The following is a 17,329-nucleotide window of genomic DNA, read 5'->3' as shown; positions in this document are numbered from 1 at the left end:
TTTCCATGTATCCCAGTGCAGGTATGCGAAAATGTGGAGAGAACTAGTGTACCTAAAGAGAGATGGCATTAGGACAAGGAAGATGCAGAATTTGAGCAATGGTTATCAACAGTGGGTGTCCACATAGTAGCCAAAGACCAGCCCTCAGCAGAGAGGGGCACAGCATGCCCAGGGACCCAGCTATATGGGGCTACTGCAGCACAGAACAGCAATGATCCAGATGGTAGCAAACAAACCAGAGATGCTTTCTCACTCCATCTCCTATTGCCCCCAAGGACACAAAAACTTTCCTAAACATACTGTATTCACCCATTCGAAAAGTCTATTTTATAAATAAGAAGAAAGAAACCTCATGGAGAAAGGAAAACAGCACCGACAAAAAGTTTAATCTTCAAATTAATAAATATTTACTCTATTGAGGTTTTCTTAAATCAAAAAAAAAAAAAAAGGAATCTAATTTAAATTTCTGCCCCGTCACCAATCTTTCTACCACCATCAGAAGGAAAGGAGGTTCGAGAACTAGACAAGGTATGTTACAGAAAATACTGAGTTGAATTTTCTTACATCTGAGAAGTAGTGTGTCTTAAAGCTCTTTAAGTAAAACATATAAATTACAATGTACTTGGCTGAATTTATTACCCTACAATGGACTTGTGATTACTTAGAGGACGATCAAGATAATATATCACCCTAGACAAGGAAAACTCTATTAAAACATCCAGAAACTTACCCTTGCAATAGAGAGTGGACATGTTTGCTGAATAGAGTGATCTCACCAGTTATGTTCTAACTGACAAGGAAATCAAAGAATGCCAAGACACTTTCTCGTAGGTGGTGGAGCATGACACAACTTACTGCACCTCTTTACTGATTCTCTAGTGAAAAGCTGTGGCTGGCTTTCTGTGAGACCATGTGTCTTCAATTTGATGTTAAAGTCATATTCATTTTCCTAATCAGGTTTGTTAGAGTAAACTAAGTAAGCGTCATCAACAAATGGGACACTCAGGTTGTAGCTTTTATATTCATTTTTTAACATTCACTTTAAGATGGTCCATTTCAACTTGCTTGGTCTTAATTTTACCAATGTACAAAAAAGAGATACTTGTATTAGAAAATCCTCCATGATTCTTTCCAGTATTAATTCTCTACATTTGATGAGATAGTTTCAGAGACATATAAGACCACCATTGAACTGGGACAGATTTGCTCTGGAAGGACTAGTACACTATAGGCAACTAACATTTCAGTCAATGACGAACTGCATGTACAATGGTTGTCCAATAAGATTATAATGCAACTGAAAAATTCCCATCACCTGGCAACATTAAATCCATCAAAACATCATAGTGCAACACATTACTCATGTGTTTGTGGTGATACTGGTGTAAAAAACTCAGTGTGATGTCAATCATTTACAAGTATAGCACACCTGATTATGGTAGTAAACTGTACCATCTAGGTTTCTGTATGTACATTTTATGATGTTCACACAATGACAAAATCATCTAACACCACATTTCCCAGAATGTATCCCCATCATTAAATGGTGTATGACTGTATACTAAGGCCAAAACATGAAGATTTCACCTTAAATCAGTGAAATAGCAGAAATTTACTAAAATAGCAGAGCTGATATTTATATCCCAGCAATCACAGATACGTTCTAGGATAGCTCTTTTTAAACCATAAGCATAAGGCAAATCATGAGTCAAAGGAATAAAAGTATGAAAATCATTAAATTTTTAATTCTACAAATATGTTTAGGCATTGTGTTATGGATCTCAGGAGATATAAACATGAATCAAATAGGCCTCTCCTTAAAATAAGTGTTTAAATGAGAAAATTCATTTCATCTGGACTAGGGAAAACCTTAAATGATTGCTAAGATTATAGCTGTGCTAGGGAAGATTGATTTGTCAACAATGTCTAGGAAGGACTAGTATCAGTTTTGTAGCCCCCAAAATCAAAGAAAATACTACTATTATACAATCGCCCCTGAGAGATTCAAAACCTATGATCTACAAACCTCAGCTAACTGGCAAACATAGCACAATTTCTTTTGGAGTATATATCAAATTGAATGGAATCATGCTGAGAAAACTGGTGTTTTTGGCCTTTATTAAGGAGATTTCTCTCTATGTACCTGGGTTCTTCCCTCTAAAATAAAGAACAGCAGTGAAATTTAAACATCTTGTGTTCCAGAGCATATAGCAAATGTAGCACACATTTTGTTCAATAGATAATAAAGTAGGTACACCTCTTTATCCTTTATGCCATTGCCAGGATAAACTGTTCCAAGTATTTAGTAAATTATGTGCAGTATTAAAAATGGAATGAGCTCGTTATTCATTATTTGTAGTGGAGGACAAAGTTCCTGTGTCTCCAACTTGACTATTTCCAACAGAGAAAAGGTTTTGATTTATTTGGACTAAAATACTTGGAGTACAATGGAAGAAGGGTAAGAACTTCTCACTGATTTTTTTCCATTAAGCATTCTTGGGCAAACCTCAGAAATTACTCCACAGGATGAATCTTATGTTCATTCAGTGGCCTAGCTTTGCAGCTAGTAGCAAAATTCATTGGCTTAACTCTGAGCAGTCTTGTTATTTTAACATGGCTGTTTCTATTTATAAAGTTACACAATCCAGTTGGTTCCGTCTTCCTCCCTGTCTGAGACACAGTTTACAAAAAGAAACCACAGTCATTACATAATTTCATTGCCAGGAAATCCAAGTGTTGTTTTCTGGTGGAGAGTAAAAGACCCACACCTTGACTTATGTCTTACTCATCCTAAATCACATCTGGTCTTTGGGGCACTTTCTCCTGGCTTAAGAATGTGCTCTGAAGTTTTACTATGTTCATTAGAAGGCCATTTTTGCTATTCTGACTATTCATGTTGTGGTTTTACAGATGTCCTGTAAATGAAAGCCTGCAGCACAACAGGAAGTACCTGCTGCCAAGTCCTTTGGAGAGCAGCAACACATCCAGAAAAGGTCCAGGTGGTAAAACATTTGAACAAAAGTTTACATATGCACATTTAAAAAGAGGAAAGCAAAAGACAAAGCAGACCCTGGGACTCACTCTAACTCCCCTTTCAACTTAATAGCAGCTGCACCAATTGTGTATGTTCACACAAGTCAACATTGTGATAGAGTAGTATATATGAAAGAAGCTACAAATACAGCAGAATGAATACAGGGGTAATATGTCGATTTTCTTGCAACTCCTTAAAATATTACATTTAATTAAAATTTAATTACTATTTGACCAAAGCTACAGAAGAGAAAGGAATGATATATTAGTGCTTGCCATACCCACACTTTGTGTAGTATCTTTTCTCATATTCCATGCAAAATGAATTGTAGATAAAGTCAGCACCTGGGCCACTCTGCCTAGAAGAACTTCTTTCTTGCAGGATCCTCCTTATCATTACCTTTCAGTTGGATTTTATCTTCTCACTCTTTTAATTCTCTTAGCTTGATTCACTGAGATCACACATAAGTGCTAAATGAAATATATTTAATGCCCGAGGGAACTAATTTTCTGCCTTGGGTAACTAGACGAAATGCGATGCATTTCCTCCTCTGAATTTAGAATATTTTGTTATCTTGAATGCAACTTTCCTCATCCTATAAAAACAAAGAAGAAAAACAGATGACCATAAAAAAACATATTTCTGAAACCTAAGATTCTCACATATATAGCTGCCTCTGATAATTTTCAGTGTAGACAGATGCTCTCTTTCTTTTTATACTTCCCAAACATTCTGTCAATGATCTATTGTTAAAGAGTAGACTTTCTCCCAGACCACATCCTGTCTGTCTTATGGAGGAGAAGCATGCTGCTGAAGTAAAATGAAAATCCTGTTCTTTGTGTGCAGTCTCTGAAGGTATAGGAAAAACAAACAAACAAACAATCTGCAATACCTCAAGATATCAACTCAGGGTCTACAGAACTTATGTTGGAAATTACCTGATGAACTCAGGGAACTAAGCTATGTTTGTTCTATTGACAAAATCGAAGCTTTTCACACAAAAGGAAAGATCAGCACATTCATTATTGCCAAAGTTAGTTAAAATGGTATGGATAAGAAAGGAGCAAATGTAAATATTTGAACCTTGTTAAAAAATGAAGTTCTCTGACTAACTAAAAGTTTCACAGAAACTACTTCTAACTGAAATAATTGCTGTTGAAGAAAGACATGTTCTGGTAAATCCAAATAGATAGCATGTGACAATAATCTTTAATTAAATAAGGCAAGATTTTAAAATTGATAAATATAAAATATATTTTTAACTAGTACAAAATTAAATTTAACAATTAGGCAATTATAAAAACAGAATAAAATTAAAGAGAGAAACATGAAGTGTGGTTCACAATTAGAGTGACCAAACGCGCCAGTTTGCCCTGGACCGAGAGAGCCCCAAAACAATAGACTTTCGGTGCTGAAATCAAGACAGTCCTGGGAAAATAAGTACATACAGTTGATCACCTTATGTGGACTTAATTAAAATTTTTATTTCATATAGAAGGGAGAGATATGGGGAGAAAACAATAACTAAAATCTGGAATAAAATTGTTATTGAAAAAATTGTTATTTAAATTACATAGTATGTCTCTATAAATGCCCCCGAGGAAATATTTCTTATATACCCAGAAACAGATTAAGATGTAAATCTCCTGAGCAAATATTAGCTCATGCTTTGGGCACTGATTAAGATACCACTTGATTAACCTTTCTGTATCAGCAGTTTGAAAGCTCAGATCCAAATGTATAGATGACTTCTCTCAACTATACAAAATATCACAGCACACATTTTATAGACCAGTTTTACTCTGGCTTTATCTTTTTCCTTTGTTCTTTTCTTCTTGTAACTCCTTTTTATTTGCATGTGTTTTGAAATCTTATATGTTGTATATGTTTTTTAATTCTACAAAATCCTCTTTCAAACAAGGCAGGATCTAAATCAGTGGTTCTAAACTGGGGGCAATTTTTCCTCTCAGGGGACAGGCAAACAATGTCTAGGGATATTTTCGATTATCATAACTGGAGAGAATAAACCTGTTCTAAATAAAACAAGCACCCCAAATGTATAATAAAAGTTATGATTATTAAAAATCTGAATTATCATTGTTTCTGATATTTCTAGATAATATTAAATAAATAGGAATTTAATGTTGCCAAAAATGAATTAGTATAAATTCCTAAAAGGAGTCCCAGCTGTTGTAAGTATATTTCCCACAAAGCCTATCCTGTTAAAATAATCTATTTTACATATGTATAGATGCATATTTCTTTGAATAACTAAAAGCTTCATAGAAACTACTTCTAACTGGAATAATTGCTGTTAAATTCGAATAGAGAACTGATAGCATGTGACAATAATCCTTAATAAGGCAAGATTTTAAAATTGATAAATATAAATATATTTATATTTCATGTTATCTATGGTAAGCATGCAATAAGCTGTTAATAGTTGACTAATTAACTGGAAGAATGATTAACAAAGATATCTCATCTAGGATCCAGATGTAGACCCAGAAGTATCAAATGGGAGAATTTATATTTGTGAAACAGCAGTCTTGTTTTAGAATACAATAGGTCTAGCCTGAATGTGAGGAAAAGAGAAGAGAGAACATATTGTTGGAGATGATAAACCTTGTGTTCAATGGGAGAAAGCAACACACAAGTGTGGATATCAAAAAGCCAGCCAAAGGAAGGAAGAAACAGCTATAAAAAGCAGATGGTTTAAAGAGAAAGGAAATGTGAAACAGGATCCAAAAAAATATATGGGTCAAAATAACAACATAAAAGATTCTGGCAAAAATATCACTCTGTAGAAATTCAATAAATTGTCAAAAAAAGGCATAGCAAGATTATATTAAAAATATAAGCGTTCAGGGTCAATGAAGAGAAATACGTAACCTGTATATTTTTAGAGTCTAAAAAATGAGCAATTTAAATTGACTCGAGCTAAAGCTAAACAGTAAATAGTGTCAAAGAAAAGTAGAAACCTGAGTAGAGATAGTCCCAGATGGACAACTCAACCTGAAGACCAATTAAGTGATTTAAAAATTTACCTTTCATTCGAAAAGAGGTGGTTCAATGTACCGTTCTTTATATTTGCTTAATTGTGGTCTGAAGGAATTGTAATAGAAGTTGCTTCTGTCAATCCTGGTGGTAGGTTATCAATGATCCACTCATATATTCCCAGAAGGTCTACCTTGGAACCAATTTGCAGCATGCTGACAGAAGCTACATGGTGTCTCTAGGCCAAGAGAGCACATACTCCCTCACACAACTATGCAGCCACTGATTTGACAACTTCCAGAAGCCAGCAAATACCTCCTTCCCACTGTGACACCTGACTTCACTCCGATTCTTTTAACTTCACTTCTAGAATTCAGATCTTACACTGCCTTGGCCTTTCTGGTTCCCAGCTTGATGGAGAGTTTCCAGGACCAGCAAGAGAAGGGTCCTAAAAGCTGAGTAGTGAAGCAAGTAGAAACAAGGGCACAGGACAAAGACAGAGTTGTTTCAGGATGTGAGTTCGGATCAGCAGGTTGGAATAGGATAAATTGAAGGTAGTTAGTAGCCAAAGAAATCAAGAGACCACAGTGAGATTTTCAAGACATTTTTGTGTAGATGGGCCTGGCTATTTTTTAAAAGTTGGGTTAACTGCAAGATTATCTTCTTTCTGTACATTTAGTAACTTGAGTGTAATTATGGTCCTTCACTTTTCTAAAGGCACATCCCTATAATTCAGGACAACTTCTTGACAGTCTGAAAGACATTTCTGGGCACCTTGGAATATTTTTAAAATAGTCATTTTTTGCTTAATCTTGAACATCTGACTAACTAGGCAGTCTCTTGCTAACTAAATACTGGCTAATAGTTTAACAAACCATTTCCCTTAATTTCTGGGCATACAGCTAGACTATATTTCCTAGCCTCTCTTGCAATTCAGTATCATTATATGGCTGAGTTCTGACCAATAAAACTGAGTGGAAGTGATATATGGAATTTCTAAGCCTCTTGTACAATCCTCCATTTTTTCTCTTTTACTGATGGCTGGCTAGAGGTGGATGATGGAATTACAAGCTGGAAGGACTCTTGTTTCCCGAGTTACCATAAAGCATGTATCAGCAAACTTTTTCTATAGAGGGCCAGAGAGTAAATACTTTAGCCTTTGCAGGCCATACAGTCTCTATTGCAACTACTCAACTCCACTCTCTTAACACAAAATCAGCCAAAATCAGCACAAAATCAGCACAAAACCAGACAACACACAAACGAACATCATGGCTGTGTTACAATAAAACGTTACTTAATAAAATTGGGCACCAGATTTGACCTTTGGAACATAGTTCATCAACTCCTGAAGCTAAAAGAATGAAAAATAAACATCTATAATTTTAAGCCTTGAGACCTTAAGCTTATTTCTTATAGAAGTTAGTGTTACCTTAACTAACACAATGCCATTTTGATTGTTTACAAAATGTACTCTAACATATTTCATGATGGAAAATTGTGAACCTGCCCATCTTAGGTTTTAGGTTTTACAAAAGAGTCCTTCACAACATCAAAATACATAAAAAAAGAGATGGCCTTTTGTTTTTGTTTGTTTGCCTTTTATTTTTTAAAGAAGACTGCATCATGGCATTTTATTGGGAATATGGTAAATTTTTGCCACTGCCCTCTCACCTGATTATTTTATCTCCAGGAAGAACTGCAATGCTTTTTAACAAATCATTCCATTTCCTGGGAACAATGGGGAAATCTTGTCATGCATCTAATTAATGAACTCTCCCACAGATATTGAATTTCTCTATGAGCCCCAGTGACTAGGAATCCAAAGAAAAGCATTTCTTAAAGCAAAAATGGAGCAAAGGTAGGCGTTGGGGGAGAAGAATTTGAAGTGAAGCTTGTCAAAGATTAATTCAGTACTCCTGGAAGAATCTGTGGTTTTCTTTGTTATCCATTATGTGATTCAGTATCCACAAAGAGGGAAAGAATAACATTGATTTTGACTGTGGCTTATAAATTGCCGAGCGAGAGACAGAGAGGGAGATGAAGAATAAAGACATAGGAGTCAAAGAGACCTGCATTGGAATTCCCGCTCTACCCTAACATCAATCTGAGCTCTGTTTCTATATATATTTAATTGGAATAATAATAAATTGGGTATAGCATCCAGTATGTGGTATATACTCAAGAAATATTAGTAATTATCATTAATTTTAATAGCTACTTCCTGCCAAGTTCACAAATGTTCATTTCCAAGTAAATTGTATGTTTTTGTTTGGAGAAATATGTATTTATCCTTCAAGGCTTAGAATTTTGTGGATTGTTCACATTTACTAAGTGAATCAGAACACCTACAGCTCTTTTACTAAATTCATTCCTCTTCTATTGCTCTTGAGCTTGGTATTTTAGTCAAAACTTTGCTCCATCATACTCTCCTCTTCTGCAGTTTTTAGTTTCTCTCTCTTTACTGGCCCTTTCCATGTTTTATTTCATGATCATCATTCTAAAACATAGACTTAATCATGTCACTTTGACAACGTCCTCTCATCTTCTGTAGATTAAGTCCAGACATTTAATGCCCATCGTCCCACTGCCTCAATTCAATTTCATCTCTCTCATTTGCATCTTATGTCCTAGGATTGCTGAATAATTGGTAGCTTTCTAAATACAGAACAATATTTCATACCTTGGTAAATGCCATTCTATTTAAGATGTTCATTTTTCCATATTTATTTGGCTAAATCAAGTTCATTCTTCAAAACATGGTTGAAATGTTAATTTCCTCATACATAAAGAATTAATTACTGCCTCCTCTTCTCTACTTCCAATTTTTAATATTAGTAACTTTTGAATAAAGCTATTACTTTTATAATATTATAAAAGGTAATGAATGTTGATCATTGTGTACTAGGCATTCTCTTGGCATATAATTTATATGTAACATCATTTACACTTTGCAACAACTTTATGAGGTAGTTTGCATTACTGTCCTCATTTTATAAATGAGGAAACTGAGACTTAAGTGTTAATTGACTTGTCAAGGTCACATTGCTAGTAAACATTGGAACATTCCAGAAAGAGAATTGTGGTCAATAGATGTCAAATGCTGTAAACAAGATGAAAACAAAAAGTAAATTGTTAACCAAGAAGAGATTTTTTTTTTTTTCAAATGCCATTAGTAATCTCTAGGAAAACAGAAGTTAGAGATCAAAAAAACTAAAAAAAAATGCAAAGCTTGGAATAGTGGTGATCAATACAAACTATTCATTCAAGAAATGTATCTGGAAAGTCAGAAAGATAGAGTGATTATCTGAAGCAGAGTGAAGGAAACTATTATTATTATTAATTATTATTATTATTATTACGAAATAGTAGATACCTGAGCATTTTTGGAAGCTGATTCTAAAGCAGTGTCTCTCAACTGGATTTGATTTTTGTCCTTCCCCCAGATATAATGTCTGGAGACATTTTTTGTTGTCACTATTGCATGTGGAAGGCAATGGCAGGGATGGAGCTAAACATCCAATACTACGATAGCCCCCATAACACAGAACTATCAGGTCCAAAATGTCTAGTGCCAGGCTGAAAAATCTTGTTTTAAAGGATCCACTAGAGAAGAAGAGACTGAAAAATAAGAGAAATGTGATAACTGATAGGACAAAATAAGAAAGAAAAGGAATAAATAATAAAAATGTTACCTTTACAAAAGCTTTATGGACTATTACTCAGCTATAAGAAGAGATGAAATATTGCCATTTGCGACAACATGGATGGACCTCGAGATAATCGTGCTAAGCGAAATAAGCCAGACAGAAAAAGTTAAAAATCACATGATCTCACTTGTAAGTGGGATATAAACCTAAAAGCACAAATGAGCAGGACAAACGAACAGAGACTCATGGACATGGACTATAGACTAGTGGTTACCAGAAGTCTATAGAATAGTGGTTACTAATGGGGTGGAGGAGGAGGGGGAAAGTAGACAGGGTAAAGGAGGTCAAATGTAGGGGAGTAGGGGGAGGGTGAAGTGGGTAAAGGGGATCAAATATGTGGTAGCTGAAGGAAACTGGACTTTGGGTAGTAAACACAATAGAATATACAGATGTCAAATGATAATGTACACCTGAAAATTATATAATTGTATTAACCAATGTTACCCCAATAAACTTAATTAAAAAATAAAATAAAATACAAATGAAATGTAAGTAAATTAAAAATACAGTTGTTAAAGCTGCCGGCCAGCAAGTCCAGCTACACACAAGGACAGGGAAGGGTCCTGCCTCGCTGACCTCAGACGGTGCATCTGAGAGACAGAGAGAAACAGACAGAGACAGAGAGACAGAGGGACAGAGGGACAGAGGGACAGAGAGACGGAGAGACAGAGAGACAAAGAGAGAGGGGTCGGGGGAGGGAGGTTGAAGTTCAGAAAGCTTAAATGACTTGTCCTTTCAGGATCTAGCAGACGTTTAACTTGAATCTTTGAGTTCCAAATTTAATGTTCTTTTAATTATGTCATCTAACATTTTAAGTTCAAGATTGACTGAGGGTAATTGTTGGAGATGTGATAGCATAAATACCAACCATAAAGCAATTGTTTTGCTTAAAAATTAATGACATACCTATTGATTTCTTATTTCCATAAACAATATATTTAGTGCCTTCTTTTTTATTGAAGGAAAGAAAGATGTCTATGATACTAGGAAGGAAGAAACTAAGAAGAATGTGTTTGGCATCAAATACATGCACAATATTGTCATTTGAAGAACACTAAAAAAGTTGTATGAGAGTTCAGGAACATTTAATCACATATAATTTACACCAGAATTTTTGGTAATTTCATAGTTTAAAGCATAAAATATAATTCTTTAAAGACTCTGTAAAGAACAAACTAAAAATAGACACTAGTATTAGATTACCACTTTTCTACACATTGTTACTCAAGGGAAACAAATATGTGATACTGAAAAGCTGACCCTTCTGCCAGTAGAGACAATATTAAAATTCAAGGATCATTACAACATCCTTCACACTACTGCTACCACAAAGGCAAAAACAATTAAAATGTCCATTGATAATTTAACCATGAAACTTGGAATATGAGCTGTAAGTAGAAAGAGAAATAATCTGGTTTCTTGAAATAGGAATAACAAAATGTGCAAGCACAGCAGAAACTGGCAAAGAAGGCGAATCATCTAGGGACCTGAGGGCTGACCTATGCAGCTGTAGGCCTGGTCAGCTCTGGAAGTGCTACCATGTGAGCAAGCCAACAGGAGTGTCAACAGTCCTCAGTGATCAGGCATCTTCTCCAAGAAGGAAACAGCTGGAGGTCAGAGCCAGTCATCTACTCTATTGACATCTGCTGCTATATTTCTATCCTGGGGTTTCTTTTATTTATTTCTGTTATTCAAACAATTCGATAGAGACCAGGTGTCAACATAATTGTCTTCTCCTGATAATTCTAATCACTTGGATACACCAATGGTTTATTTGTAATTCACTAGCAATGTTAATTCAGTACTTAAAACAAACCTTACTAGTATATATAGAAATCAAGTCAATCAAAAGCCCTGACTTTCTTCCCCTGACACCAGCAGAAGTCTTCATTGTTGCTGTGTTATTTATTGGTTAAGAGTAACATCTGGAGCCACATAGCATTAATTTGAATTCATATTCTTCCACCCCACACTTTAAAAAAGTATTGCAAGTATATCATGAAGAGCGTGTTAGGTAATAGACTAAAAAAAAAGCTTTGTAGGTACAAACCGAAATTAAAATCCTGAATTTTGGTACTAGTTAACTGTCTGATTTTATGACTGTCTCCCACTCTATTGAAGCCTCAGTTTATTTCTCGGTAAATGTGGATAATAATGCCATATTCAAATTTAAGAATAAATTTAAGAATTATTTAAGAATAAAATGAGAACTTTCCTATAAAGTACATGGTAAGTGTTCCAAAAATTGTATTCTATAATAATGTAAAAAAAAATTCCTACTTTTGTACAGGTAATCCAAGAGGGAAAGGGTGAGTGAACCCAACGCTAGAAAAAAGTTAAAAATGAGAAGAGAAGTAAAAGAGAGGTGGCAGACCAAGTTCAAAGGAAGCTAGAGACTGACAAGTGAAGATCAGGAAAGTTTTCAGTGGTAGGTACGGCCAAAGGACTCCAGTGAACAGGGGTGTCCAATGCTTAGTTGTATTTGCTGAGCCTTGACAAAATAGAACCCTCTTTCTTAACCTTAATCTCCAGATTAGTAAAGTTTCCAAAGCAAAGTAACTCTCTTTCTCATTTAGGTGGATGGCCAGAAAGAATAGAAAAACCAAACCACATGAGGAAAGACATTAGAAAATTCAAGGAAAGTAAAAAATCAGAATAAGAGATAACTAGAGAAAACATAAATCCTTGAAAAATCATACTAGAGTTTCCAAATGTATGTGACATGGAATTCAGAACTAAAATTATTTATTTGTTAAATGACAGTGAGACTAAGCAGTCTGAAGAACTTGGGACACCCAGGAAGGATGCATCTGGAATACTGTAGCTAGATGAAACTATGACAGAAGCGGAAGTGACAGCAATTGGGAGACTAGAATGCTTGAATGAAAAATTCTAAGACATGAGAAGTAACTGAAGCTTTTGCATTAAGCAGGATGATGAATGTGTTGTATGGATGTGGTGCAGAGCTACAAGAGAAGAATAGACCAGCTCGGAATTATTGCAATGATTGACAGAAAATTAACAAAGGCCAAAGCATGAGGATGTGCATAGGGGATAAATCCAAGCTATAAAACAGGAGTAAAATCTCCAAATTCTAGAAATTATTGGATATGAGATAGTGACGTGCATCACTAGATATTAGATTAAGAATTCAAAATCATGGTATTTACATTAATCAAAAACAAGACAAGGCTGGATCAAGGTTACATTTCTGACATATTTCATCTGACACAGAGATAGGTTTGTTCTCTCTAATCAGACTGCGAGACTGTTTGGTGAAAGGACTAGCAGAGAACTCCACATAAATGCTTCTTAATGACCATCATCTATTGTGGGTATTATCCATGGTCTCTTTTTCCTTAGAAATAGAACTCATGATTTTTAGCTTGGCACATAGCTTCCTAGATTAAAAACTACATGTTTCCAGTCTCCATTTCAGCTAGATAAGGCTCTGGAAGTATAAAGACGCCAATGGGATATATAAGAATCCTTAATGAAACAGGACGTGTCTTTTTAATTGAGTGGAATTCAATTATCCACTCAAGAATGAGAGATAGATGCCACAACTGATGATGGTGGGCAAAACAGAGAGAGCCTGGTTCCCTGACAGCTTCATGCAGTCACCTTACCAGCCACAGACTGATTACTTCCATTTATTCTTTACAAGAAAAAGAAATAAACTCATATTTTGTTTAAGCTATTGTTAGGTTGAGTTTTCTACTATCTGCAGCCAAATCTAATTATCTCTAATACAACTGCCTTGATCATTTTGCTATTTTCTTCAGTCCTATTTTTTCAAAAGTTTATAAATATCTTTAAATATACTTTTTTAACATTAATATTCTGAAATGCTGACCAGGCAGTCTTTACATCTGTTTGAAAAAGTTTTAATCTGATAAGTGGCATGGTAAAAACATCCCTATAAATACAACATTGCTTACCACAGAGTCTTATTGGATATCAGATGTGTGATTGATATGTTTGCTAACCAGAGATCAACCAAAATTCTATTGAAAACAGTACTTAACAGTGGTCAAGTCTTAGGCCAAGGCCATTTATCAAAGTGAAAGTTTGACTAAACCTGCAGAGATAATAGTATGGTCAGCAGAGAAAAAGCATCTATCTATTCTTTCCATCTGATCCAGACAAGTCATTGTGGGTACATAGAACATTAGAACAGAATTGTATGGTGCTCACATTTAATTATTTGCATAAAGTTAAAAAGTTTAGTCTTCTGCTGATAATTTATGCTTCCTGCTTTTACCCAATTTCTTACATTAGACTGAAAACTCTAAACCTGTAGTTATTTTCCAACTAATTTTTCTTGTATAAACAGCGCTTTCTTAAACGCAAAACAAATAATATAATTTTAGAGCTAGATGTACTTTTAATATCAGTCACTCCGAACCCTACGTTGTATAGATTAAATGATCCAAAGAGACTAAAGAACTAAATCTTTCTCAGAACAATTGTTAGTTCATTCATTGGTTCCTTCATTCATGTACTGACTCATTCAATTACTATTTAATACTTAAGCATAAAATGTTGGGGAGAGAGAGCTGGAACACAGAATAAGGTCCTGCCATCCATATATTTTTAATTTAGTGGGGTGAAAACAAATTATCCAGATAGTTAAAATGCAATATTAGTAAAGGTGCTGTAAGTATTACTACAAAGAATCAGAGCAGAGGAAAGAAGAGAAGGAGTAACTAGCAAAGACTTTACGAAGAAAGTTGCATCTAGGGCTACACCTTAGAAGATTTGCACAAATGAAGATGGAATTGGCATTCCAGACAAAAGAGGTGGTTTTCTTTTTAACTTGTAGAGTTGATTTCAATATGAAGTATTTTTTTTTTTTCCCTTAAGGAATTTTTAAATTACATTTGGGTGAGGCAGTAAAATCAAATCATTCCTTAAGAAGCCAGAGGTAGAGTAGCTCCATAGTGTAGTGGTTAGCAAGTCTGCTTTGCATGCAGAAGGTCCTTGGTTCACACCCCAGGTGGAGCCATGGGCCATACTCTGGGTGCGCCATTCCCCCACCTCGCTCCCCCAGTGCACTGGGTGCGCCTGGCCCCGGGTGCTCTTGGCCCCGGGTGCATGCCCCGAGCATGTGGGAGGGGATGCCCTGTCTTCAGATATCCAGTTCTTAAGGGGAAATGGCAATATCCATGGGTCAGGGGTGGAAGTGGTGGGGGGAATTGAAGCGGCAGGGTGGGGGAAGAAGCCAGAAGTGAGAACAGTGACTTCTGAAAGCTTGACATCACAGTTAAAGCTGCATGAAAAAGTGATGTTTATCAAGGGACAAATGAATCCCCATGAAGTAAACCAACTGAAAGGCCATGCTACTCTGCAGCATCTGGAGAAAATGATTGCAGCACAGCTTAAAAACCAAGAGCATGAGCTACTGCTCACAAAATTCATAAATTAAATGACTGAAAAAGATGTCAGTAATAAGTAAAACAGTAGGGTTTCAATTTACAAGTGAAAATCCAGACAAATGTACAGTATCAAGGAAAATAATATTTCATTGTCCTTCATATTGCCATGAAATAAGCAGTCTAGGATACACATATTCAAACATACAAATATTCAAACAGAAAGTGTTTAAAATGCAAATGACATTTAGAGAAAAGTGATGGTATCTCCATGTACTTTTACAAATAAATCTCCCTTTACATTATAATATATATGAAAAATAGGTCCCTGTTTTGCTGTATTTGTGATTGGTCATGGCTAACAGTAATAGAGCAAAATAGGATTAACTAGGCATTTCTTCAATAAGTAGTAGGAGGTGATAACAACATACAAATATGCAGAGAATTTTGTTCATGACTTTTACAACTATAAACTATAAGTACAGATTTACATAGGCTAAATATTTAGCTATTCAGCTATAAAACTATTTGCTTTCTTACACTGGTGTTCCTGTACTAGACACCATTTCACAACAGGCTTTTTATTTCACCTAGAAGGAAATTTGCATTTTAGATACATAAGTCTGCAGGTAACCTTCAGCCACTAACCTTGCTGTCTTCTGTCTCTTTAGTTTTCCCTTGGAGGGGATTCTTCTCTCCAAATTCACAGGTTGATTTTAATGTGAGCTGACAAGAAAGCATTGAGCTCTCTGTTTCAGTAAGTTCCAAAGGTCCTGAAGAAAAGTGCTGTGACCCAGTAGTGCCAAGATTTGGTGAAGATCAGTATGAACAGGCTTTGACCCAACAGCTGGCTGCCTCAGTTTTGAGGCAACCCCAAGTACAGGCATGGCTTCTATAAAAGTATCTTCTTGCTGCCAAAGAAAATGCTTCTAACCTCAGTCTGGTAGACTCCAACTTTAGTATTTCCAGAACAAATACTTTAAACAAAACTTGCAGTCACCATGATTAAAAAAAAAATTTTAAAAAAAAAAACACTAATAATATAACTTTTAGGAAGCAGCAACAAAACTCCCCTTCATCTTTAGTTATCTTTTTTTTTCTTGCAGGCTTGAATTCTCATATTCTCATTTTCTCTCTCTTCCTCCTCTCCTTCCCTCCCTTTCTCTCTCTCTCTCTCTCTCTCTCTCTCTGTCTCTGCAGTGAGTCAGTGTCTATATAATATTAAATACTCCTTTGGGGAGTAACTTTTCTTAAAGGTAACTGCAACAAAGCTCCTTCTCTAGGATTAAAAGCCCTTAGTTTTGCTTTTTCTTCTCACATAGCAGTCTGAGTCTGAGCACCGAGAGTGAAAAAGAGAAGAAAAACAAAAGGAAAAGTCCTCAGTCCCACTGTCAAAGCAGCCAAAAGATCACAATTGTGGAAGGACAGGCGTTCTTCCTGACTTCACGAATAACCAGCCTACATTCTTTTTTTAAAGAAAATTTGTATTTCCCCTAACTTAAAAAAAAAAAATTGGACACGATTAATGGCCAAAACAAACAGCTGTTGGAAGAACTTTTAGCCCGGAAACAATCCCAGCGATGAAGCTGTTTGTCTGATTTCCAGCTATTTTTCACTACTGACAGCCATGAACCGCGGTGTTCACTGTTTCATCCCATGAAATCAGGTTAAACTCATCAACAGTGCAACTAGCTAAAGCTGCTAAATCATTCAATGGACCACGCCTGCCGAAGTTATAAAAATACAGTAAATACTGAAAGCAGGGCACTAGATATAGAGTAATAATAGTTTCTGAATTTAATAATGACAACAAAAATATTCATAGCTAATACATATGTAGAATGTACTACATAGCAGTTACTGGGCAAGTACTATTTGCATTATCACATTTAACCAATGGAATGACTCAAGAACAGGCACATTTATTTTCTCCACTTCATAGAAAAGATAAGTCAGATTCATTTGAGTAATTTGACCAAAATCACACAGAAAGTAGAAGAGCCTGTACCCTAAAGAGTAACTTTAAAAACTATCTTAGAAATAATTTAAAATAACACTATTATTCAAGTTTTTAAATTCCAACTTAACATCATAAGCTTCTAGTGTCTAAATGTATATTCAGTGACTATGAATAATGATGCTTCTATTAATAAAATTATTTTATTAAAATCAGATCACGTTTTATATCTGATAGAAAAAAAAGCATGTCAAGA

General features: G+C 35.3%; 1 protein-coding gene across 1 annotated transcript in view; it reads right to left on the bottom strand.

The window, feature by feature from the left end:
* NAV3 (neuron navigator 3) overlaps positions 1 to 16,550 on the bottom strand; it is a 304,118-nt gene extending 287,568 nt beyond the window's left edge. Inside the window, 1 exon segment of the mRNA XM_006923778.2 lies at positions 15,765 to 16,550. Coding sequence (XP_006923840.1) covers positions 15,765 to 15,857 — 93 coding nt within the window. The 5' untranslated portion in view covers positions 15,858 to 16,550.
* Positions 16,551 to 17,329: the final 779 nt, after the last annotated feature.

This window comes from Pteropus alecto, unplaced genomic scaffold (assembly GCF_000325575.1).
Source record: "Pteropus alecto unplaced genomic scaffold, ASM32557v1 scaffold76, whole genome shotgun sequence".
Lineage (NCBI taxonomy): Eukaryota > Metazoa > Chordata > Mammalia > Chiroptera > Pteropodidae > Pteropus > Pteropus alecto.
The sequence above is the reverse complement of the archived record's forward strand: the minus strand, read 5'-3'. Positions and strand labels throughout refer to the sequence as shown.